General features: G+C 51.5%; 7 protein-coding genes across 7 annotated transcripts; 3 read left to right on the top strand and 4 right to left on the bottom strand.

Annotated features, from left to right (window-relative positions):
- Positions 1-501: 501 nt before the first annotated feature.
- On the bottom strand, positions 502-1,229 carry KD926_004633 (uncharacterized protein; the record flags this gene model as incomplete). The annotated part of the gene is made up of 3 exons (XM_053098093.1): positions 502-531; positions 705-912; positions 1,012-1,229. The coding sequence occupies 3 exons, from the start codon at positions 1,227-1,229 to the stop codon at positions 502-504; spliced, it is 456 nt and encodes a 151-aa protein (XP_052958110.1).
- A 2,423-nt stretch (positions 1,230-3,652) lies between these two features.
- KD926_004632 (uncharacterized protein) lies at positions 3,653-9,993 on the bottom strand (the record flags this gene model as incomplete). The annotated part of the gene is made up of 14 exons (XM_053098092.1): positions 3,653-4,031; positions 4,107-4,890; positions 4,961-5,286; positions 5,336-5,535; positions 5,958-6,084; positions 6,151-6,726; positions 6,815-6,892; positions 6,952-7,323; positions 7,381-7,680; positions 7,739-7,946; positions 8,974-9,067; positions 9,155-9,368; positions 9,444-9,733; positions 9,793-9,993. 14 exons carry the CDS (start codon positions 9,991-9,993, stop codon positions 3,653-3,655), a joined length of 4,149 nt encoding a protein of 1,382 aa, XP_052958109.1.
- Positions 9,994-11,956: 1,963 nt separating this feature from the next.
- Positions 11,957-12,580, top strand: KD926_004631 (uncharacterized protein; the record flags this gene model as incomplete). Its single annotated transcript, XM_053098091.1, has 2 exons — positions 11,957-12,277; positions 12,452-12,580. The coding sequence occupies 2 exons, from the start codon at positions 11,957-11,959 to the stop codon at positions 12,578-12,580; spliced, it is 450 nt and encodes a 149-aa protein (XP_052958108.1).
- Positions 12,581-12,765: 185 nt separating this feature from the next.
- On the bottom strand, positions 12,766-14,603 carry KD926_004630 (glycoside hydrolase family 32 protein; the record flags this gene model as incomplete). The annotated part of the gene is made up of 2 exons (XM_053098090.1): positions 12,766-14,454; positions 14,508-14,603. The coding sequence occupies 2 exons, from the start codon at positions 14,601-14,603 to the stop codon at positions 12,766-12,768; spliced, it is 1,785 nt and encodes a 594-aa protein (XP_052958107.1).
- A 986-nt stretch (positions 14,604-15,589) lies between these two features.
- On the top strand, positions 15,590-17,110 carry KD926_004629 (glycoside hydrolase family 32 protein; the record flags this gene model as incomplete). The annotated part of the gene is made up of 1 exon (XM_053098089.1): positions 15,590-17,110. The coding sequence occupies one exon, from the start codon at positions 15,590-15,592 to the stop codon at positions 17,108-17,110; it is 1,521 nt and encodes a 506-aa protein (XP_052958106.1).
- Positions 17,111-19,075: 1,965 nt separating this feature from the next.
- On the top strand, positions 19,076-20,868 carry KD926_004627 (glycoside hydrolase family 32 protein; the record flags this gene model as incomplete). The annotated part of the gene is made up of 3 exons (XM_053098088.1): positions 19,076-19,190; positions 19,241-19,707; positions 19,777-20,868. 3 exons carry the CDS (start codon positions 19,076-19,078, stop codon positions 20,866-20,868), a joined length of 1,674 nt encoding a protein of 557 aa, XP_052958105.1.
- An 87-nt stretch (positions 20,869-20,955) lies between these two features.
- On the bottom strand, positions 20,956-23,823 carry KD926_004626 (putative C6 transcription factor; the record flags this gene model as incomplete). Its single annotated transcript, XM_053098087.1, has 6 exons — positions 20,956-21,145; positions 21,205-21,810; positions 22,070-22,339; positions 22,394-22,717; positions 22,779-23,026; positions 23,221-23,823. The coding sequence occupies 6 exons, from the start codon at positions 23,821-23,823 to the stop codon at positions 20,956-20,958; spliced, it is 2,241 nt and encodes a 746-aa protein (XP_052958104.1).
- Between the last annotated feature and the right edge of the window lie 34 nt (positions 23,824-23,857).

Below are 23,857 nucleotides of genomic sequence, written 5' to 3'. Positions count from 1 at the left end.
TACTACTACTACTACTACTACTACTACTACTACTACTACTACTACTACTACTACTACTACTACTACTACTACTACTATAAGCCCGAGATTGGGTGAGATCAAGATAAAGCCCGAAATTGAGAGACTAGAAGAAAAGAATAGATGAGAAAGAAATAGTAAGACCATCATCAGACTATCATCCCGGTCCAGCACATTCACATTCACAATGGGAAGTGATGGATCCTATGCTTTTCTTTCCACCCGGAACATTCTCCAAGAACAAAGATCGAGTAATGAATGAATGAATGGATCAATGATAGATCAAAGAGCAAACGATATGAGAAACAAGGAGAAAAGAAACAGGGAGGGAACAGTGGGAAGATAAACAAAAAACAGAAACGAGAGCAAAGGAAGGGGTGACTATCTGCCTAACAACTGGAATAAACAGGTAGTCTCCCATAAGACCCCCTCCGATAAAGTGAGGAAACTCCACTGGGCCTGTTATATCGCAAACAGCCGCCCTTAGATCTGCGTCTGCACTGGTTGTAGATCCTGTTACAGATGCGCTTTTGACCAGTGAATCGATGTGAATGACAGTAGTCCGTATTGCAGACAACGAACATGGCATTTCCTTGTCGGTAGGGTTTACACCGAGGGAGGCTTCGAGAGTATGCGGGGGACAATGTCAGTGATGAAGAGACCCTTCTTGAGCAGAGTGTTCTGACATCGTTATAGGCGGGAACTTGATTCACACAGGTCACATCCTGGGCCACGTTCATCTCTCCCTCGTCTCCCTCGTCCTCTGTGATCTCGAAACCAACATCTTCAATACCAATGTCATCTTCAGGCATATCGATGGCCGAGTCGATAGAGGTATCGTTGAGTTGAAAGGTATCCACGTAGCAGTACACCTCTGGCTCGGTATCCAGTCCCCTAACAACAAACTCATCTCAGTGTAGCGGCAAGGTGTCATTGACGACCCCTGCACCACCACAATCATCAGAAGGATCAGGGAAAAAGTCATAGGGGAACACTGGAATCTCTCCATTTTCGATCAGTCGGTGGAATTCGGGAGAGGCCTGGAGTTTAGATTCAACGCTGGAGTCTGCCGCTCGGAGGTGAGCTTCTATTTCACTGGGGCTCTTGTTGAGAAGGCGACAGAAAAGATCAATGAATAAAATAACGCAGCCAATTCCTTTGATTCGGACGCCAGCGGCAGGTTCGCTTTCGTCTGGGTGAGGTGATGGCATATTGTCGGTCTTGAAAGTGGGTGGGATGTTGGCGTATTTATGTTTGTGGAAAGTATGCTGCAGTTTATGATAGAGAAGCAGGAAGAGCTTGTGGGTGCAGGTGAGAATGGGAAAAAGGAGGAGGAGGAGAAGGAAGAGGACAGGGTACAAGAGGGGGTTTTAGTGTAACAAGATCAGGTGGCGATGTCCAAGGCATATGCGCAGAACAAAGAGAACAGTCCTGTCGTACAAGGAAGGCTCTACCGGCCCACCCGCCAGGCTACAAACACACCAAGTTGTCTCGAGGTTTCAATATAAACCAGCAAATGCATTCAGCCGCCTCTATGAGGGGGTGGTTGATATCACTCAATGCACCAGTGCCCAGAATTTTGTTCAATTAAAGATTGCTGTTTCCGTGTATTCAGGCACTACTGTAAATGAACAGGCTGCTCATCGTATCCATTGTTTATGACTCACCGGGATAACCCAGGCCATAGTGTACCTGTCATAGACATGTACATACTTAGCCCCGAAGACGTTTATACCGTGGACATTTCCGGTAAGCCAGCTGCAGGAGAGACGACGACTCTGTGAGATCTAGAACTGGAAATCGACGAGAGCCTGGAATATACCCGGCTGTGGAGGCACGTATAGCTGTATACAGGTGATATGATAATACTTTACATGAAGGTATCACCGGAAGTAAGACCTTTTGATGCACCGAAGACCAGGGGAGGGGATTCGATAACCAAATTGATCGAAGTCCACACATTCAGGTGACCTCTCACCTTGTACGAAATGGGTATTTCTCCGAGTAGGTGGAGGGAGTAAGCAAACGGTGAACTCCTTGGCAGATTGGATCTTTGGAATCCTTCCTACAGTCATCCTGGAGACAGCCTTTGATACGAATCTTGAAAGGTTCCCGTGTGCCCTCAACCCCAGGGCCACCTGACCCCATCCGCTCCAGAAAGATGATGTCTCTAGGAATAGAATAACGCTAGTTGGTGTAGTAGTCCGTGTTGTTGTTCAGAGGAAGAAGTAAGGATTGCTTGAATTGATCTTTGAGCAGAAAACTTGAGGCTTTATACAACATTGAGTTGCAGAGTTAATGAATAATCAATAGTCATAATTCCGCTCTTCAAACGGAACTAGTTCCGAGCCTTGTATCACAACAGTACGTGCGGCGCAGCGAAAGAATAACACTTGGTGGCGGGCGAATGAGGCGCGGCTCTAGCGTCAGGGGTGGCATCTGGTGCGATGCGCTATCCCGATGCTCGTGGGACTAAGGGGATAGAATATCTCTGAAAGGCTAGACTGGAAGGCAAGCCTCCACTCGCGGGGGAGCCTGTTCTGGGGGCGGGGGGAGTCTTGGAAGTGATTTGATTTGCTGCGAACTGCGGCTAGAGGCAGATGCTTGCATGCTGTGTTCACCGAGTACCTAGGAGTGTGGTAAACCATATGAAGTACGGCGTAGTTAGCATATATTACGGGCTTGATTCATAGGAAGTGAGGGGTTGGGTCTGTCTTAACCAAGTGGGTTATGGTGCTCCTAGAGAGGGTGATGGGAGACTGGTATCTGAGTGATGTTCATGACTTCTAGGCTATCCGATATACTATCCGATATACTTTATAGGTAGTTCTACCGTTCAAAAAACTACGAGTACTCCTCTCTTGCCTCTTTCGGCCGTTGCCGCTTTAAGGGGGTGAGTCGGGTGAGTCAGGTGATCCGATCACCCTCTAGGTAAGGTGATTCGCTCACCTCTCCCTAAGTACTTCCTCACCCATCCGTGGGTAATTCGCTCACCCATCGACACCAACGCTCACCCTTCGGTCCCTACCCTCTCCCCGAGCCTATACCGGTGCTTTAGTTGACTCACCAAGAAAGTCACCATGCATCGACTAGGAGCCAGGTGGCATGGCCATGAGAAACTGGCCCATCGGTGCCCCCCGGACGAAGGTCGCGAGGAAGCCTGTCCTCCAATTCTCTCATTCCCACATGCTGAATTCTCATAACGCTGCAAAATTTGCCTTCTACACACTCTATCGGTGCCGCCTGAACGTGCTTTTCTCGCTCTACAGTGGCATTCTCGCAACTAGGAAACTATCGTGAGGCATTGCCACAATGGGAAAGCAGAAGGTTGATAGACAAGCTGTTGCCAGAGCAAATGGCTATGTTCGCGGAGCAAAACGGGAGCAGGACCAGCAGTACTGCGGGACCTTTTATTCGGACAAATCCAAGCAAATGCAAGATCGAGTTCTATCGGATTATATCAAGTTAGTCCATCTCTATCTCACTGCAATATATGTATCAAATGCCACGCGAGCCTTGAATAAACCGGACGCCCCGTTTATTATCAGTTCTATCAAAGCTGCAATAATTATCGCCCTTGTCACCAGCAGTTCCTCACCACAAACCCTACTAAACAAACCCATGACAACAAAGCTCAACACTCATGATGCTCCCTAGTACCCTCCTTGGACTCCTGATCCTCAGCTTTCCCCCTCATCTCAACAAAGGTAATGCTCGGCTTCCAACCCACACTGGCATGCGCACTCGACACCTCGTTATACAGCTCATCGACCTCTTCCAGGGTCAGCCCCTTCGTCTCATAGATCATGAAGTACACAAAGCCAATGCAGAGAAAGCAACACCCAAACCAGATGAAGAAGATCTTGGACTGCAGGTTCGCGTTGCCGTCGCCGTAGTTGACTAGGTACGGGGTTGCGAAGCCCAGCGCCCAGTTCAGCAGCCAATTTGTAGCAGTGGTCATGGAGAGGGACTTTGCGCGAGTCCTGAGGGGGAAGATCTCGCCGGTGACGACCCTGTTGGGGGTTCCTTGGTTAGAACCAGCGGCTGGGGAAGAAAACAGAAAGGCAACCAGAAGAAGAGGGACCTACCAGGCGACCGGGCCCCACGAGGCCGCGAAAAAGAAGATAAAAATGCAGATGAACGCAATGGCGGCCTTCTGAGCCGCAGCATCGTGCACGATGATGGTACCCCGACTGTCCTGACCCACGGTGGTAGTCCCCAGAACCGCAACAATCAACTGCGAGACCGCCATCCCGACGGCGCCGAGGAGCAGCACAGGGCGCCGCCCCCATTTGTCAATTGCGTAGAGGCCCGGGATTGTCGAGCCCACATTGACACAGTTGATGATCAACGTGATGATGAACTCATTCTGCACGCCGGAGTTTTTGAAGAACTGCGTCCCGTAGTAAATGATGAAATTGATCCCGGTGAGCTGCTGAAGGCCCTGCAGGAGGCACCCCGTAGCGAGGCGCTTCCGCAAATTGCCGCGGAAGCAATCAATGTACCCGGAGTTGCCCAGGCTAATCTCGTACTGGTGGTTTGCCTGGATCTCGGCGAGCTCCTGCCGGACGGCTTCGTGGTCTTCGGGGAGGCGACGGAGTCGCGAGAGGCTGCGCGCTGCGGCTTTGAGGTTGTCCCGCTTGACAAGGTAGCGGGGGGTTTCGGGGAGGATGACCATGCCCACGACTAGGACGATGGACCAGGCGAACTGGACGGCGATGGGGATGCGGTAGGAGCTGGTGTTGTCAATGTGGTGGGTTGCGTTGTTGACGACCGATGCGAGGAGGAGGCCGATTGTGATGGCGAACTGGTACGAGCCCACGATGAAGCCTCGGATCCATTTGGGCGCGGTCTCGGACTGGTACAGAGGAACTGTGGGGCGATGCCGTGGCTGTCAGTGGCTATCGAACAGGAATCATCCATCTCAACAGAAGAACCATACCCAGCGCCGAGATCAAGCCCACCCCGAGGCCGGCAAAGAACCGGCCGGCGAGAAAGGGCGGAATGTCAGTGGCGATGGTCTGCAGGATCACCCCCAAGACAAATACAGCGTTGGACGCGACCAACCCCATGCGGCGACCGATCAGGTCACCCATGGGAGCGGCACCAAGGGCTCCGAAGAAGGTGCCCGCCGAGAGAATGGAGACAATGGCCGAGGACTGGCTGGACGTCACGCTGAGCTGGCCGGTGCTGTCTCGGAAGCCTGTTGAGAACGTGCGAGCCCAGTATGGCATGGCGAGGATGCCACTGATGGTCCCGGTATCATAGCTAGCGAGACGTCAGGACGCTCCTCCTGCTGGAGACGAAGGGCACTCACCCGAAGAGAATCCCCCCGAATGCAACGAAGCCACTGATGACGATGGCAGGCCAGGCCTGGCCTGCGGTGCCCTCAGGCTGATGGAAGAGGAATCCCATGATCAAGAGCGATATAAGGGCACAGTGGACAGTTGAGGAGTGGGCGACACGTTTCGAATTACTGGTTGATATACCCCAGGCGTCGAGACGAGAGCGCTTGGGCTGGAATTTATACTACTCGGGCATGCTCCTTTGGCAGAGGACCTCCCCTGATTGATCTTCCAACACGGTGCCCAACATCGATCAACCAGGAGACTACCAAACAATGGCCTCGCGGAGAGGTGGGGATCTCTCCGCGAATTTTCGGCTATGTGCGCCCCAGCGTAGGGTGCTGTGGAGACCGCTAGAAAGGATTAGATTCTACACCGGTGACCCGTTGGCCACCTGCATCGCCATCGCGTGAGATTAGCAGTCGGTTGAAGTCTACACGGAGGCGAGAAGTAGTAGCTAGAACAACAAATCATTCCCCATCCAGTGCCCCCGGTCTACAGGGAGCATGCGGCTGGCTTCGAAATCACCGCTATTCTACTTTGAGAGGCTCTTTCGGCCAATCTCGTACTCATTTCTCGAAGGGAGGGGCTCACGTCCGCCACCGCTGCCAGGATCTCAACAACCAAGGTTAGGCCTTCGGAAACGCCGGCCAGAGCTGTGAATTCAGAGAGACACGGCTCTGCTAGCACAGCAAGAGTCGCCATCGAAATGGTAAACATGCTACATCCCCAGGACGGGTCAGCCTATCTTTCCGGCCCCAATGGACAATACGGATGCCACGCTCACCTCGCATACAACGTCCAGGCATTAGGTTTGCAAACTGTGACGACGGCGGCGGCACTGGTCGCGAACTCAGCATAACTTGTAAAGAAACTTTTGCAGGGGAAACGGAGGATGTCGTTGGCCGCTCCTGTACTGAGTGCTTCATAGACCGCAGGCCAATAAATCGACGCCTTGAATGCGTAGTACTGCGTTCGCAGAAACTCGGCCCGTGTTGAGTCCCACCATGAGCTGCCGATGCATGAACAGGAGGAGCGGAATGACAGCGGCTCGGGGAGCATCTGCAGCCACTCATCTAATTGTCGCTCCAGCTCAGCGGCGACAATAGGCGCGTAGATGTGGATACCCGGGGACGGAGTGCTGATCGAATAGGTGCATAGCGGGAGCATTTTGCGCATAGCGATCTCCGCCACAAAGTAGGCCAGGTCGCTATCACTGTGGCTTGTATCATGCGTACAATCAGGAGACTCGGAAGGCCGTGGTTGGTGCCCGACCCAGGTCATTGAGCTTGCTAGGACTGGCGCGTATGAAGCTACGCTGCAGATTCCACTGTCAACGAGGTCTAGTTGAACCCGAATTTCACTACAAAGTGGTTAGACTCCTTCAACTGGGTAACAGACCATGACTCTAGATCGTCTCGGCATATGGCACAGTTGAGGAGGAGTGGAACCTTTCAATCATCAGGGCGGACCAGAAGCAGTTCTGGAAAATTGATACATCTGTAGTATCATCAGCAGCGCCGTACTCACTGTGGGACCTCAGTTTTTAGCAGCCATTATCGTTACGGGCCGCAATGCTTTTACTCACTTAATCAAATAGTTCTGTAATCTTTTAGATGCCATAACCACGTAGTCGTGTGCCTGATAAGGTCGCGCACAGCAAAGGTGGTATATACCAAACAGGAGCAGACACTGCGCGCTGCGCGGAGTACTGTCTGCAAAGATCGATGGAAGCATCGCCATAGCCGCTTGGATGTACGTCATCTCCGGCCGTCTCTGCACGGCGTCTATCATGGTTGCGCACCCCACCACACATCCCATCGCTAAAATTAGAAGAGTGATGCCGGACCCCACCGACGGCGGGAAATCGGAAGTTACCGCATGGACAAAATCTTCGGTGTAGTCGGCATGCAAAATTGGGTACCAAATGTGAACGTGCTCCGTAAATGCGCTAAGCAGGCTAATTGGAGAGTCAGCCTCGTTCTGTCCCCCAGCACGATGGCTTTGCTCGACTTACAGTGACGCGTGATGGAGATCGATCGTCACAGTGGGGAGGCAGAGTGGCTGTGATATTCCTAGTCTTGCACGTTCCTGACTCTCTAGAGACACAGTGAGGTGTTGGTCTAAACCAAGCAGGCTCATGAACGCTGTGTTTTGGAGTACCATGATCGGAAACCCGACAGGCCCATCACGGTCGGTTGAGGAACAGGATAACCGCTGCGCTTTGGGCGAGGGAGAAGTTTGCGGAAACCGGCCCTGTACCTCTGTATAAATGCGCTCAACATGCTCCCATATCCTCGAGAGCTCCAAGTCCTGACTAGAACACGGTCAACGAGAAGATCAGTATTGTAGATCACCATGAGGTTTCCACTAACGGGGAGAGTGCAAGGTCTGGAAGCTCCTGATAGCAGCAGTCCTTGCTGCGCTCAACGCAGAAGGAGCACTTGGGTCGCTGTCCGCCGCATTTCGTACGTCGTGCTCGACATGTGTTGCACGCCAGTGCATTGCGCCGTCTCCGGCCGTCATGACCGATATCCATTGTCAACTTGATGCCGGAGGGCTGTGCTTCTTGATATGGACGCCCTAGGGACGTGTAAATTCCATAATCACAGGATCTGGAGGGAATCTAGCTCGTGATGGGAGGAGAACACGGTACTGTCATTCATGGATGCAAGGGCGTCACTCTAGCTCCTTGTTTGGATAGTCTCTGCTGGTGTGCTTGGCTGACCCTGGCATACGCAAAGCATACGCTTCCAGAACCCCCCAAGAACACTATTATCTCATCGAGACGGGCGAGGCGGGCAAGGATGACCATCCAATGGGCATCCAGCCTGTCGCTTGAATGTAGTAGGGTACCATTCACAGGCTGTCTCTTCCTGCCGTGTGGATACTATAACTCGTCATTGGAACCTTTAGTGTCGGGCAACGGGGGCGGGCTAGGCCGAGTGTGATGTGGTGTGACGCTCCACAGTCGGGTTCGGGCCCTTTCCCTAGACAGTGGCTAGCGCATGGGCAGTAATTAGTTGTTCTACCTCGTACACCCCGGAGTTGAGGGGTCCGAAGAGTGCCCCAGGGGCGGTGGTTGTGGGGCACCGCAGCCTCACAAGTGCGTGAGCCGGGGTCCCGGGGTCCGAATATGTCGGGTTCGGCCATTTAGTCGCCTGCCTCCGCATGAGCGCCCGACCAGTGTCTGGTGAAGTGTCCTTACTGGCAAGAAAATGATACCTAGGAAGACATTCCTGGGTGATAGACTAAAGTCCGAGCATAGATTGCGGCGTCCTGACCAAAATTGATACGTGTACTCTTCGTTCACTCTTCAGTGGGGAGCAGTGGGTGACTCCAGTACATTTAACCTAGTATTACGCAAGCATCTCTCGTAGATTAATAGCCTATAGCCACTTGGCTGCCTTACAGAGCAACCCAAATATTCCACTTCATGTAATATGTACAGCAGTAACAGGGTACTTAGAGGAAATCCTATCGTGCGCAGGGGGCGGAGCACGCACATCAGTGGAAGTACGTTGAATGTCAAAATCTAGCAGAATTTAGAGGCCGGATGCAGAAATCAAGACGGCCAAGAAGAAAACAAGATAAAAAAGAGCGGACTGACCTATGGCGTGCATTCCATTTTGCGCGAGCCATCTAGTACTGAGCTTGTCAAGTGCGGTCTTGAAGTCGTCCAGAATGATAGTGTCACAGAGGCACTTGAACATGAAGCATAGCTGACGCCCCTCACTACTTGTTAAGCGCGGACCTTGAGAGCAAGTCTATGTCGACACACAAGAGCTCACCTTCCAGAAAGGATTAATTCCGGTGGGCATTGCAGTGCTGAGAACGCCAGTCACGCTGAGGACGTCGGCGACACTGAAAAGGATAGAGAGGCACATTGAGCCCAACATGAGGCCGAAGCGAGGACATTCGCGCACCAGCTCAATGATTTCGAGGTTGTAATGCATCTTTACCACCCAAAAAAGATTACATGTGGTGTAAATCCACCAGGGGTCGCTGGAAATGCGGTATACGTCAGTGAAGCAAGGTCACGAATCGAAGTGATGCCGCATCAATGGAACAGTAAAATACCGAAACAGTGGCTCCCATGGACGGATCTTTTCGTACACAACAGGACTGATATTGTTAAAGTAGGCGAAGTTGGCGTATATCTCGGCTGCCCAGTAGGGCTGGGCTAGGACAATCGTGCCGATATAGAAGAGAGATATTCGACGGCTCATGAAAGGCCTATTCTTAATCCATGCAATCACATTGTGCAAGGACCATGATATAATTAAGCCGATTGCGGTTGAGGCCAGGTACCATCCATATACCGGGTCTGGAGCGAATATAAAGGTTCCATGAGCAGTGGCCAAGATCAACTATCGCAGCAGGAAGCTGGTTAACAGGTAGGATCCACATTGATAGGACTGGAAGTTACCTCCAAGAGGATTAGTTTGTGTAGTAAGACGCCCGGCCGCATGTTCGCATATGTAAGTGCCGCCATGATGAGCAGTGAGCCCGTCATGAGACCCTGGGACCAGGACTCCAGGATCAATGCAGCGGGGTCATCCTCTGGACGCTGAACAGTTCTCCTCAGAATCGCCAGAGGGCCCACTTGGACAGTATCCCGAGCTCGCATAGGAAATACGGGTTCTATTATGCCAGGGAAGAGGTGGGAAGGGGGAGGTAAGAAAGTGGGACGCAGGAACGCTAGGATTCTGTATTGGGATAGCCAGCCTACTTATAAAGGATTGCAAGGGCTTTGACAGGAGAAAGTGTCGGAACTCCGCATTTGAGGATTATCGGAAATCTGGTGAGCATGAGATCTATTCATCTATTCCAACTGGGGTCTAGAAGGATTCGTAATGCGGGCACCAAAGACAATTAATGACCGACGTCCCATTCGTGAGTTGCAGCTGGATAGGGCACCGATGGCTTCGCGGAGAGAACAGGGTTTGTCCGCGATGGCCACTCAAGTGACCTATCATTGGCATGTTCTGCTGTGCAGTGCTTAACCGGCCGAGTGATCAGTAATCAGCTCCGAGTTCCTCAGAGGGTCGCATCGCATGGGTGGAGCACAGACACCCACATCTGATTGGGGCATTTTGAATAGCACGGACATCACGCTGCCTACCAAGCGAAACTAGTTACCCCTTGTTAGTCAACAGTAGCCAGAAAACCGATACAATTCAGCAACAGTCTACAAGTATTCCTGGGGTTTATATCAGCTTGCCACCAACCATAGCCAACTGGCTTGAACACAGCAGAAACCAACAGTGTCATGCCTCAGAAACACCATATTATATATGGTTTCTTGAAAATGCTCCCATATAAACCCGCAAATTCCGCCTGCGACCATTGTCGCCTGCGCCGGAGGCGATGTGACCGAGCCAGACCCAAGTGTTCATTCTGTGTCTCACAAGACGTGCAGTGTGTATATGAACAGTCGACGGATTCCCAGCCATCACAGCGAGTCCTTCCCCTCCTGATGGCCTTGCATTGGCTAAATTAAATGGCAGGTTGGTGCAGGAGCTCATGAGAATCCGACAAAGACTGGAGTCTATAACGCCACTGGTGGAGCCGCCATCACATCGCATCATATCGAGTGCCAATATCGCACATACCGCGCTCCCACGGGGTTGCCCTCCCCTTGTGATCAAGTCTTCTCATCTCCTGCAGGTCTTCGGTTTACCATTAGATCTAGCAGGTGTCTTGTATCGACTAGAGCGTCCTGTTTCACGAATACCTAAGTCCTTAGCTAGGTCTAATATTGTCGGTTCTCCAAATCTGTAAGTCTGATACGAACGAGCAAACAAGTGAATACATATACACTAACGCCTTCCAGCGTCCTTCACCGGTTTGCTACTCATATACATCAATGGTATCCAGTCCTCGAGCCAGGTTTTACTCTACAGTTCTGCGAGTCAAGTGCTGCTGGTTTTCCTCCCTCTACGGTGTCTTGCCTGTCACTCCTTGTCGCGTCACTGGCACATGTAACCCATTATCAAACCCAATCATCACCTTTTGAGGTGGCCTTTTCAATGCTCCCAATAGTTATTCAGGAATATAGCGTGATAAGCATCCAGTGCTTGGTTCTTTTCAGCCTATACTCTGCATGTCTGATTCGGCCAAGAGAGGCGTTGGATTTTATACAGAGTGCCCTCCTAAAAATTCAACCATTTCTTAAAAGGTACCCCTTTGCTTCAACTGCTTACCGTGTCATTCCCCGCAAAAGTCCCGGCATTATCTAACGGAGTGAAGTGCTCACTGCGGCCAAGACTCTACCGAATCGCAGCTTGTACGGCGACTATATTGGACGATCTACATGATAGAAAGGTTGGCCCAAGCCGACCGCATCTTTCTGAAAGCCCTAACATGGAAATAGCGAGCTTTGTATGCACTTAAGCCTATCATCTACCAGTGGAACAATGCATGGCCACTTCTCGAAAATGCCTTTACCGACAAAAACACATCTCTGGGACTGGTTTGACGATTTGCATTCACCATCCAGATTATTCTCGGCGAATGGCTCACACCAACGTGAGGCTCACTCGCCAAGGGAGACACATTCACAATTTTCTACGGAGATACAACTACAAATAATGCTCAACAAACACACCACTTCTGCAATTGATGGTTTGAGCCCTAGCGGAGGAATTCCAGATTCCTTGCACCCTCCAGGATTCAGCCTAGCCATTCTCTACCCAGGTAGTGCACCGGGCGCGCTCTCTCAACCTACCAGTCAACACATCGACGGTGCCATATGTCGAGTTAAGTATCATTTGTATGAAGTGTCGATCTATTGGCCGGTGATATACAGCATCATTATCAACGGCTCTGCGGACCCCGAGCTGCTACCCTACGCACCACTATTCTTCCAATCCGCGACGAGTCTCCTTGGCTCAGCGAGCCTCGCTCTGAGAGTATGTCTGCCAAAAGCCTGGTGTTTATGTGCGAGGTATGTGCTGCGAGTTGCCATTATCTTATCTCTGTCGTGGACCATACTTACACACACCGCGCTTAGCATATACATCGTATGTCATGCTGCAATGAGAGCCTTGGGGGTGCGTGTTCTTCGCTTGCTGTGCCAACCGCAGTTCTGGGAGCAGATTGAAGCGTCGCTCGATGCTCTGCAGGGGCCAAGTATGCTGAGTCCGGCTGTGCAGTATATGCAGGAGTCGCTGAAGGTCCGATTAGAGGAGACCAAGATTCAACAGAGGGCTTGACTATTCCACGTGGCTGTCGCGCAGTTCAGATATTCTATACCTTCAAACAATACGATGTGAACTACGTGATGTGAATTTGCGCGTCATAATAAAGCGGTTATGTTTCTGGTTCTATTACAAGTCTGGCCTTACTGTGTCTAGGTTCGAGCCCAAAGAAATCCGCCTGCTTGAAGTGCGTTCAGATCCTAGCGCCACGTCGAGAGCAATTCCTTTACCGCCAGCTTGACATTGCTTGTGGTACCACCAGTAGAGAAGAGTCGGCCGTACACAGCCTCAGCAGAAGGAAAAATCTGGCTAGTAATCGTGGATTCGCCCTGTCCCCCAAAGACCTCGACGCTTGACCAATCCACATAGATCTGTAAGATGATAGTCCCGTTTGCCGAAGGAGATAGGGGTGCAGAGTATATACTCGCAAAAGTAGTATCAAAGGACACGTATCCTGATTGTGATCGGTCAAGGAAAGCTTCCTGGGTGTTGAAATTATAGCCGACCCGTGTCTGCTGAGTGTAGTTCTTAGTTGCAGCAACAGCAATTCCAAACTCGCAAGCATCACTAGAACAAAACAGCTGTTCGCTGGAGAATGACAGGTCAATCTGCAGTGTCTTTCCGATCCGGCCGAGCTCGCGCACGCCATCCACACGGGGGAATGTAGACTTCTTACCACCGTCCGTGATTGACTTCCACTTTCCCACTGGCTCCTGCACCAATGTGGCCTTGCCGTGGATTGTCTTTAGTGCAAGCTGCCGGGGGACTGTCATTGCACTGCGCCAAGGGTCTGTCGGGATTTTACCTCCATATTGCCAATTGTTCATCCACGCGATCACCGTTCGGTCGTGCTGAGGACGACCATTCCACCCTAGCACCGCGTAAAAGTCCGGGCCCCAGTCGAGCCAGTTAGCGACCTGGGTGTTGGCGCGTGTGTTGGAAAATGACACCTCATCGACGTTAATATGACCCCAGGCGTCGGTGGTGTGGTCAATAATCTCGATTGTACCGCTCTTCCCCTGGAGGGCGTTTACGTCCCAGCTTTGCCATGAAAGCGCTTCGCTATCGGAGCCGGCGGAGGCATGGACGGATTGCCCGTCGACCAGCAGTCGTATCGCAGTTTGGTTGATGTTGCTCCCTCCTCCGATCAGAAAGTTGATGTATCGGTGTGAGATATTGAATGGTTTGGACGTGATAGTTCCAGTTGAGGCATCACCGTTCAGGAATGTGTTCAGAAGCTGCTTTCCCTTGAATCCGGTCACCGTATTCTGTCCAGCAAGGGTGCCATTTGCCGGGAGCATGCCAACAAAATCAGAGGTAGTCGTCCAGCCACGAGCAGTAAGATCCTTATTACCTTCGAAGTCCTCAAAGATAACACCGGGAGGTTCACTCTCATAGACACTATCGCTGTCTGCAGTAAATGTAGTGCCATTGAAGCTCCCTACTATATATTGCGTTCCAGATCCGATGGTGCCTGGAGGTCCCCCAGGGTTAAGACCAAGCATCAGAACCCATTTTTCGGGCCCACCATCTAGAGGCAGAGGGAAGATGCTTGGGCATTCCCAGACCCCACCAACAGCGTTAGCTGGCCCAAACTCACTAGCCAGGTCCCATTCCTTAAGGTTATGGGATGTGTAGATTAGAACCTTATGCAGTTTTGCTAGGCTGATAACTGCAACCCATTGCTGAGTATCCTTATGCCAGAAGACACTAGGGTCCCGGAACTCCAAGAACTGATCTTGATATGGGGCAGGAGGGTTCAAGATCACAGGGTTACCAGCATCGTATGGGACCCATGTCATCCCTTTATCGAGCGAGTATGCTATAGACTGGGACTGTTGATTGGCACGAACGTGCTTCCCGCTAGGTAATACCTGCTCCATCGGGTACTATAATATATTAGAGGGTTGATCCAGGTGTATTAAAGATCATGAACACTCACATAGGATGTATACATAGCAACCCAGGGGACCTCTCTCTGGTGGCCAAACCCACTAGAGTTGGTTTTATCAATAATAGCCGTCCCAGAGAAGAACATTTCCGTGATATTGTCTGGAAACCCCCTTGCCTGAAGAGCAACAGGTTGCTCAGTCCAATGCAATAAATTTTTGCTTGTTGCATGGCCCCAGGACATTGCACCCCATGTATCACCACCAGGGTTGTACTGAAAGTAGAGGTGGTAAACACCATCATCGTACAGGAGACCGTTTGGATCATTTATCCAGTTTTCTCGGGACTGAAGTGGAATTGTGGACGATAGCTCTCCGTGTAGGGCTTGCTAGGCCGATCTGCAGCAGCTTGGAAGGCCGAAACTGCCAAAACAGGGCGGTGGTGAGCTTCATAGTTGCTGACTTTTGGAGGTCGCGAGTATTGCACAGATGGGCAAATGAATGTGTGGTTGGAGCCGAATTTCTCTGTCTGTCCGCGGGTTATAGACTCCAGACGGTAGCAATTTTACAGGGCGTCTATTCAGGGGCATTGAAAAAATTGAGCAAGTGCAGATTCGTCTTAGCAACTCTCGCGGACAGGCGGAGTTGTGACCGAAGCTCTCCTCCCCGCAGTTTCAGTCACAGCAGGCTTCTAGAATCCTCGGGTTCCCCAAATAGGGCGTCTGTGTGAAGATGCTGTCCCATGGGGTAAAATGTAGTCTCGGGCTTTGTGGGGTTTGCGAATCTAAGACGGAATCTCGGCGTTTGTATCGCGGAGCCCTCGCGGAAGACGCCCACGCTCTCCGCGAAGTGGGGCAGACACGACTTCAGGATAGCAGGTTTCAAGTATATAAGTATTGTAGATCTCTACTTCTTTTCGAACACTCTACCTGCTATCCTTGAAGAATAAGATTGTATACTATACACCATCAACAATGTAGTCAGGCGTAAATACCTCATACACCGCGGGTAAATGAGAGTGTGTGGTTGAGGAGTTGAGCTATAAATACAACCCGTATGACCAGTGGACTATGTGCATTAACCAGATCATCCCTATCTTCTCATCTCAATCCGTTGGAACAAATTTATTTCCAAAATGATCATTTCGACTCTGCTTCTTCTTGCTACTCAAACCTTGGCCGAGGACTATCGCCCACTATTCCATTTCGTCCCGGAAAAGAACTGGATGAACGAGCCCAATGGCCTCATCAAGATTGACTCAGTCTGGCATCTTTTCTACCAGCATAACCCATCGGCCAATGTCTGGGGCAATTTGAACTGGGGTCACGCAACCAGTACCGACCTTCTCCACTGGTCCCACCAGCCTATCGCGATAACAAGCGAGGACGGTGTCCAAGCCTTCACAGGGACCAGCTACTACGATTCTGAGAATGCATCAGGATTGGGCACCTCTCAAAACCCGCCATTTTTGGCCTGGTATACGGGATATTACCCATCGAATGGAAGACAAGACCAACGCCTTGCTTATAGCGTGGATCTGGGAATGAATTGGGCAAAGTTCCCTGGTAACCCTATTATCTCGGCAGCGCAAGAGGCACCCCATGATATAACTGGGGGACTGGAGACACGCGATCCGAAGGTGTTGTTCCATGAGGGATCTGGGAAGTGGGTGATGATCCTTGCCCACGGTGGGCAGAATAAAATCACTTTTTGGGCCTCTACTGATGCCAAGGATTGGACGTGGGTGAGCGATCTCGGAACAGCCCAGGTACCCGGTTTGCCTTCAGATATCACTGGTTGGGAGGTGCCGGATATGTTTCAGCTGCCTATCGAAGGCACTGATGAGACCACCTGGGTATTGATCCTGACTCCCGCAAATGGGTCTCCAGCTGGTGGGAATGGTGTCTTCGCCCTGACAGGTTCATTTGACGGCGAGATCTTTCAAGCGGACCCGGTGGATACTTCCAAGCTCTGGCTTGACTATGGGCGTGATTTCGACGGCGCAATGAGCTGGGAGAATGTGCCGGGATCGGATGGGCGACGAATCCTCGCGGCCATATCTAACAGCTACGGAGCCAATCCACCCACCAATACTTGGAAAGGAATGCTCTCGTTCCCTCGGACTCTAGCACTGCAACAGACAAATGATGTACGAACCTTTATACAGTGGCCTGTCAGCGAACTTTTGACCGTTGGCTCGCCTTTGAAAACCATTCAAAACCAGACAATTACACCGGGACAGGACCTTCTCTCGTCCGTTGTTGGGACCGCATTGGATATCGAGCTTGTATTCATTCCACAAGCAGACACTGTTCTGTCATTAGCAGTTCGAAAAGCTGGATCACAACAGACAGTCATCCAGTACAAGCAGTCCACCGCGATACTGTCAGTTGATCGAACGGCCAGTGGAGATATATCGTACGACGCGGCAGCAGGCGGTGTTCATAGTGCTCCTTTGCAGCCCGATGCATCGGGGGTGGTACGAATTAGAGTACTGGTCGATACCTGCTCTGTGGAAGTCTTTGGTGGAAAGGGGGAGGTCGTTATTTCCGACCTTATCTTTCCGGATGAGACAGCAGATGGGATGGCTCTCCAAGTAAGTGGAGGGTCTGTCGTGCTATCGAGTGTAGTAGTACGGCACGTTTCTCTGGACTAGGGGTTTAAGGACTACAGAGTATTGGGGATCACGACACCTTCCGCGGATTGTTTTATAGTACGCTTCCCAGAACTCCGAAACTCTTGTATTTAACCACTCCTGCGAATCTAATATGAAATATGATTGCCCACACATATATAAAAACGATAATGCCCCAAACCGCTTTCCCTTGGTCCGGAACACACCCTAGGAGGCCTATGAGCAACAGCATAAAGCATAATGCAAATTGTGGCCAGACGATCAGGGTTCGACGTCCTAAAATCTCTGTCAGAGGGAACGCTGTTAAACTGGATAGAAGCATGACTATGTAAAGAACGATCGAGGCGCTGAAATAATTATTGACGTGGATCAATTCCAAGAAGTAAGTTGCGTAGCCGATCACAAACGTTGCCCCCACCATTTGCTGACAGCTGCAGTAAAGATCGCAGTAAACGTTCGCTTGCGATTCTTTTTCTTGAAACATTCGAGTTCCGCTGCGACATCAATTCCCAGGAATTTTTGTCGGCCTGTTGTTTCTTGGATCTCGGTAGCAATGCGCCTCACCCCCTCCATACGTCGGGTTTCAGTGTCGTAGAAATCATCATCATTGGATCTGTAGACCTTAATTCGTTCTTTGCGCGGGTCAAATCTCCACGTCGGACGAGCCAGTACGGTGACTCGGGGAAGAAAGCCCAGCCCGTGACAAGAATAACTGTCCTGGCATGTTAGGATAGATCTTTGCGTATTAAATTGTATACGCACGTGGAAAGATGTACTGGGCCACTATTGGGAGCCACCATTGCCTAGGTGGTAGGAGGTCAGACCAGTTTCGTCAGGGACTGTGCTCAGAACTGACCATTTCCCCTTGACATAGCTAGCCCCTTGAGAGACGACAACACTGGTCCACAGGTCAGTGGCATGTGCTATCCACCAAGAAAGCAAAGATACTAACATCGAAAATTGATCGAAAACAATACTCGCATTGAAGAAGCACAGGAAAAATCCTCGTAGCTCCGGTCGACATGTCTCTCCAATCCAGAGAGATATCGCGAACATCATGCCAATGGCAATTCCTACAAGATCAGATTGCGCAAAACTTCCGAAGGGCACTAACAACTAACCATTGACTCCTCTTCCGGCAAGGTGCATTTTCCATTCTGTTGCCAGCTGTTGCAACAGAACGCCCACAACAGAAATTACCGCTGCCACGAGGATTCCCGGTTTCCGGCCAAATTTCTCAAGTGCGGGGACCTTGGCAAAGGTAGATACGACTTCACAGGCGGGGGCAATCGAGTTCCAGGCTGAGATATACCCCGCAGGGATGAGATAGGCTCCTGAAGGCTGACGAATGTCAAATTGCATTTTGAATGCAGGCAGCGCCGCCAATTGACGCCCTGCCACGATATCGAAGCCCTGCATCACGACACCACTGGATACCCAGATCACTACAATGATGAGTACCCGAAGATTGTTTGGGGGTGGGCGACCTACCCCAGAAAATATATCGCCAATGTGAGCGAAGGATTTGCCATTTATGATCCGGGTTGATCACAGTGTAGTCAATTCTAGTCACAAGTCAAACACTCCTTTCTGATGTACATGAGACGTGTTGTACCGGGTGGCCATATTGATACAAACTCGCGTAAATTTGCATGATGATGTTTCCATCTCCGCAAGGTTGAAGTGTGGGGTTATATATGTGGCAGCAACAGCTACGTGCCTATCTGCGATTCTCTCCCCGTGGGGAAAAAAGTGAGGCATCGCACTAGCCTCGCGGAGCGTCTCGAGCACTCCGCGACACTCCGTCCCTGCTTGGCAATGACAGGCGTGGTATATATGGTTCTGCTTGAGCAAACTTAAATTAAGTGGCTTCTTTCGGTTATAACAGAAGAGCGAGTGAAAGGGACTGGAAAGAATTTGGGAGTTCCTACTCATGATCTTGCCGTCTATTTCCATTCTAGATTCTCATCTCAAGAGTGCAAAACCATGGACTCCGAATACACCAGGCCGTCTCTGCATTTTACGACAGCCTCCTGGATTGACGATCCCTGTACCCCCGGTTACGATCCAGCAACGGGCTTATACCATCTCTTTTACCAATGTCAGTGCTTCATCATTATGCCCCCGCTGGATGAAACTCATATTTTACAGGCAATCCCCCCGGAAAGGAATGGGAGTCGATGTCCTGGAGTCATATCACCAGCAAAGATCTCATTTTCTGGACCTCTTCCACCGGGCCAGCTCTGATTCTGGGGGAGCCTTATGATTGTGACGGGGTCTTTACCGGTTGCATGGTTTCTCCCAACCGGAACCAAAGATCTTTGAAAGCGATTTACTCGTCAGTCCGCCATCTACCTTTCCACCGGAGCACCCCTCCATATCCTCGCAATACTGCGGGACTTGCCATGGCCGAATCTACCGACGGGGGCAAGACATGGATGAAGTACTCGGGAAACCCAATCCTCCTGGGGGAGCCCGATGACGTTCAGGTCACTGGTTTTCGGGATCCCTTCTTGGCTGAATGGCCGGTTCTACATCATTTACGAGGGCATGATTGCCTGTACGATCTCGTCGCGGGTGGAACCCAAGGCCATGGGCCGACAGCGTTCTTATACTCCGTGCCTCATGATAATCCATCGGAATGGCAATATTTGTGTCCCCTGGTAGATATGCCCGCACGATTCTAGCCGTCGCAGAAATGGCCCGGGAACTTCGGTGTTAACTGGGAGTGCGTGAACCTTCCGACTCTTAAATCTAAGAGCGATACACGCATGTGTCTCATCCTCGGAGCAGAAGGGGATGTCGAGCGATGCCACATCCAAAACTTCGAGTCTAGGCCACACATTCCCCCTAGGACTACTCGGTCTCTCTTGTGGATGTTTGGCAACCTGAGGATGGAAGGCAAGCTGGTTTGTCTCGACTATACTCATGGGGGGTACTTGGAGTGTGGATCATTGTACGCGGCCAATTCTTTCGTCGACCGCGCCACTGAGAGAAACATCATGCACGCATGGGTTCCTGAAGAAAACATCACGGCGAGCTACGCCAAATCCAAGGAATGGAACGGTGCTATAGCCATTCCTCGAGAGGTCTTCCTGCTTTCTATTCCGAATGTTGCTCGAGCGCTGCGTAGCCCTCTGGCTGATATAGAGTCGGTGGAATCGGTTCTGGATCGAGATGGTTCTTCTACAATCCACACGCTGGGAGTCCGGCCAGTCCAAGAAATCAATCGGCAACACAGCAGCGGTAACCATGTGTGCCAGGAAAGGGATGTCTCTGTCCACTCCTCGACCGTCGGAGAAAACCTGACACTGTGCTGGACATCATTCCCCAGCTGGGAGCTTGAGGCAACAGTCGCCCTGGACGGCATGCGCTGCCGGGAATTCGGCTTTCATATTCGCCACAATAGCGATATGTCGATCTGTACTACGGTCACCTTCTCTCTTCAGCAGGAGCAGATCAGCGTCAACAAGGAAAAGTCAACATACCACGAAGATGTACGCAACTGTCCTGAAGCGGGCCCGTTTACACTCTTCTACTTTTCAGACAGAACGGGGGCCGAGCCTCAAGAGGTTCTGGAGACGCTGCGCATCCGCATCATCTCTGATGCTGATGTCTTGGAAGTATTTGCAAACGGACGGTTTGCCTTGGGTACGACGGTTTATTCTCCGAGATATTCTCGCCCTACGGGCATAAGCGCTTTTTCTATCGGGGAACAGGGGTGTGCTTCTATTGAAGGGGTAGATGTTTGGGACAGGTTGTTTGTTAGTCAAGAATAAGTATTCAATTCCATGTATATAATGTATCACAACGCCACGGAAACCTTTCAATGTAGAGAAGTATTGTCATTCAGACGGCAGTTTGTTTCACACGTTGGCGTCCAAGATCCGCTGCTCTAGTACACCCTGTAGCATCATAAGTGACGGACTCTTCTGCAAGGTGGTCTGTTTTGCGTGCGCTGATGCGAGAATGCATTGATAGAACTGGGGTGAACAGAGCTCCCTCAGACAGGGGGTGCTTGCTACGGCCACCGCGGCCACCGTAGTGAGAAAGATACTAGCTCTTCCGGTCAGTGAATGATTTTCCCCTCGTTTCCGAATCCCAATGGAACTTACCTGACGAATAAATTCCACCTGTTCACGTGGCAATCCTGAAATGCAGCAGCAATGCTCGGTGTGAGCATCACATAGGAGTCGAGAAACCTTTTGCAATCGTCCCAGAGAAGATCTGGCAGCGCGCCATCCTGCATTGCTTGATGCACTGCGGGCCAATATATGGACATCATGCAGCAATAGTACTGGACTCGGAGAAAATTGGACAGCGGAGAGGGTGGTATGCGGACTAGCTCCAACGGCTGTGACGCATCGCCCTTCTCAAAGCGGTTGATATCGGGTAGATGGCGATACCACTCCTCGAGTTGATGTTCCAGCTCTCGCGCGATATATGGGGCATAGATGTAGCCTCCTTTGGGCGTTACTTGTACCGCTGTGTTACATCGATGGAGCATACGTCTCATGGCGATTTCCGCGAGGAAATAGGATCCCGTGGCTTCCACGTGGGTGTCAATTGACACTTGAATTTCGGGGAAACCAGGAGGTGAAATGCTTGGTGATGTACTCTCTGGTGTGAATTGCCATGGTCGTTGGCATAAGGGTAGTGGGACCAATTCGTCCAACGACCAAATATCGCTATTGGGCACATCCAATTGACCGCCAATCTCGCTGTAAGATGATCAGTGTTGCCTGCTTTGAATGGTTGAGTGACGACTACTTCTCTAGCAATAGGACGCCCCAGTAAGCCCGTCGACTCGATTCTATTGCGTCTGGATCCTCGCCCTCCAAGCCACTACCGATTCATGTTAGTATTGAATCGTAATTAGCGGGGATGGGGACTTGCCATTTCATAATGTTCTGGATCTTGGACGAAGCAATCAAACAATAGTCATGCGCCTGACAGGGCTTCAACCGACAACAGTAATACAAAGCGACCAGCATCAAGCATTGGACACTGCGGACGCTACACTCGGATATGATGTTCGGGAGCGAGGCGAGTGCCGCTTCAAAGTACGGAGGGTCCGAGACCGCCTCGTCGTCCCCAACTACATGGCCAACAGCAGCCACCAGTAGAGAAAGGCAAGACTCTGAGGAGGGAGGTAACGAACCGGAGAGGACCCGAAAGTACTCGGAGGTAAAGTCGGACGGAAGGATAGGATACCAGGGATGCGCTCGGGAGGAGAATGCAGCCAATGCACTACCATGTTATTGATTGGTTGACAGTGATCTAATGGAGAAGAACTCGACCTACCTCACAACATGCTGGTGATGTACCAGTAGCATTGGGGTGCCTCCTACGCCTCCTCGGTTCCCCTGAGACTCGGCATGTCGTTCCCCTCGAAGCAAGGACTGCGCGAAATCGGCATTCAGCCCAAGCACATGCATCACCGATGGATTTCCCAGCAGCTTGGAGGCTAAATCAAACGGCGAGTCACATTGCGTTGCTACGGAATACTCGCATTCGTTTCGTGCCTCGGCCGGATGGGCGTTCGCGGCGTTAGGTTCTAGCGGTGGATGCAACAAGTCGATCACTTGGTCGAGCCGTTGATGGATAACCGCCAGCTCCTCCTCGACCCTGTGCACCTGATTCAGTACAGTCCGGGTGACGCGGAAGAGAAGGGGGCAGGGTAACCTACCGACTGGGAGGCTCCACGGGCAGCTCCTGGTAGATGCAGGGAATCCCGTGGGTTTGGCAATAGTCACATGACGGTCTCTGTGCATCACACTTGGTTCTCCGCGAGCGACAGGTATCGCAGGCCAGGGTCGTGCGCCGACGTCTGGATGCGCGCTGTCGGGTCATGGTGTCAGTCTGGGAGCAGTAGTACAGACCGCGGAGGAGAAGAGGCCCTCCGCTGATGCGGGGAACTCCCCAGCCGTCACGTGGCTCGGTGGGTCAGTCAGAGGGTGGACCCGATGCCTCCGCGGGGTCTTCGCGGAAGCGTTCCAGTAATCCGCGTGTCTACATCCATGATCTATGCGAAATCAAGGCCAGAAAGACCGTTGGTGGCGCATCATGAGGCTGTAAATGCAAGGATGCCGGGTGCGTCGTCCAAGGTCTTCCTGGTCAACCACACACACATCATCTTTCTTCCTGCCACCACAATAGTCCGCATTCCGCCAGCAATGCCGCTCGGAAGTGATCTCCTCGCAAGCATGGCCAAGAGAAAGGTCGCCCGGAGTGCTCGGGTGACCAGCTGGGATCATCGGGGCCTCAATGAGGACGCCTTTGTCGTGCTGGCCGGCGAGTCGATCGTGCTCGCGGACCTGGAAGGCCCTGGCGCCATCACGCATCTGTGGTTTGTCTAAACCTGCCGCAAAATCCTTGGGCCCGGCCTGATTCCCTACTCCAAGTCCGGCGTAGCCATGATGGAAATTCACAATGCACTCGGCCTCAACTACGAAATTAATGACCCCGACTACTACCGCAAGGTGCTCATCAAGATGTACTGGGACGATTCCGAGACGCCCAACGTGATCGCCCCAATCGGCGATTTCTTTTGCCTGGGCCATTCCATGGCGGCGAATTTCCAGTCGCTTCCGTTCACCGTCTCGGTCAAGCCGTCGGAGGAGAAAAAGTTTGGCTGCGCCGCTGCGTTCAACTGCTACCGGGTGCAACCACTCGGTCGCCCACTTCCAGGGCACCTGGTGGAGCGAAGACGACGATACCTGGCCACCGAGCATGCATGGCACCGGTGGCGAGGACTATTTCACGCAG

This window comes from Aspergillus affinis (genome assembly GCF_023601865.1).
Source record: "Aspergillus affinis strain CMG 70 chromosome Unknown NODE_21_length_366722_cov_90_171905, whole genome shotgun sequence".
Lineage (NCBI taxonomy): Eukaryota > Fungi > Ascomycota > Eurotiomycetes > Eurotiales > Aspergillaceae > Aspergillus > Aspergillus affinis.
This window is presented reverse-complemented; position numbering and strand designations above follow the sequence as displayed.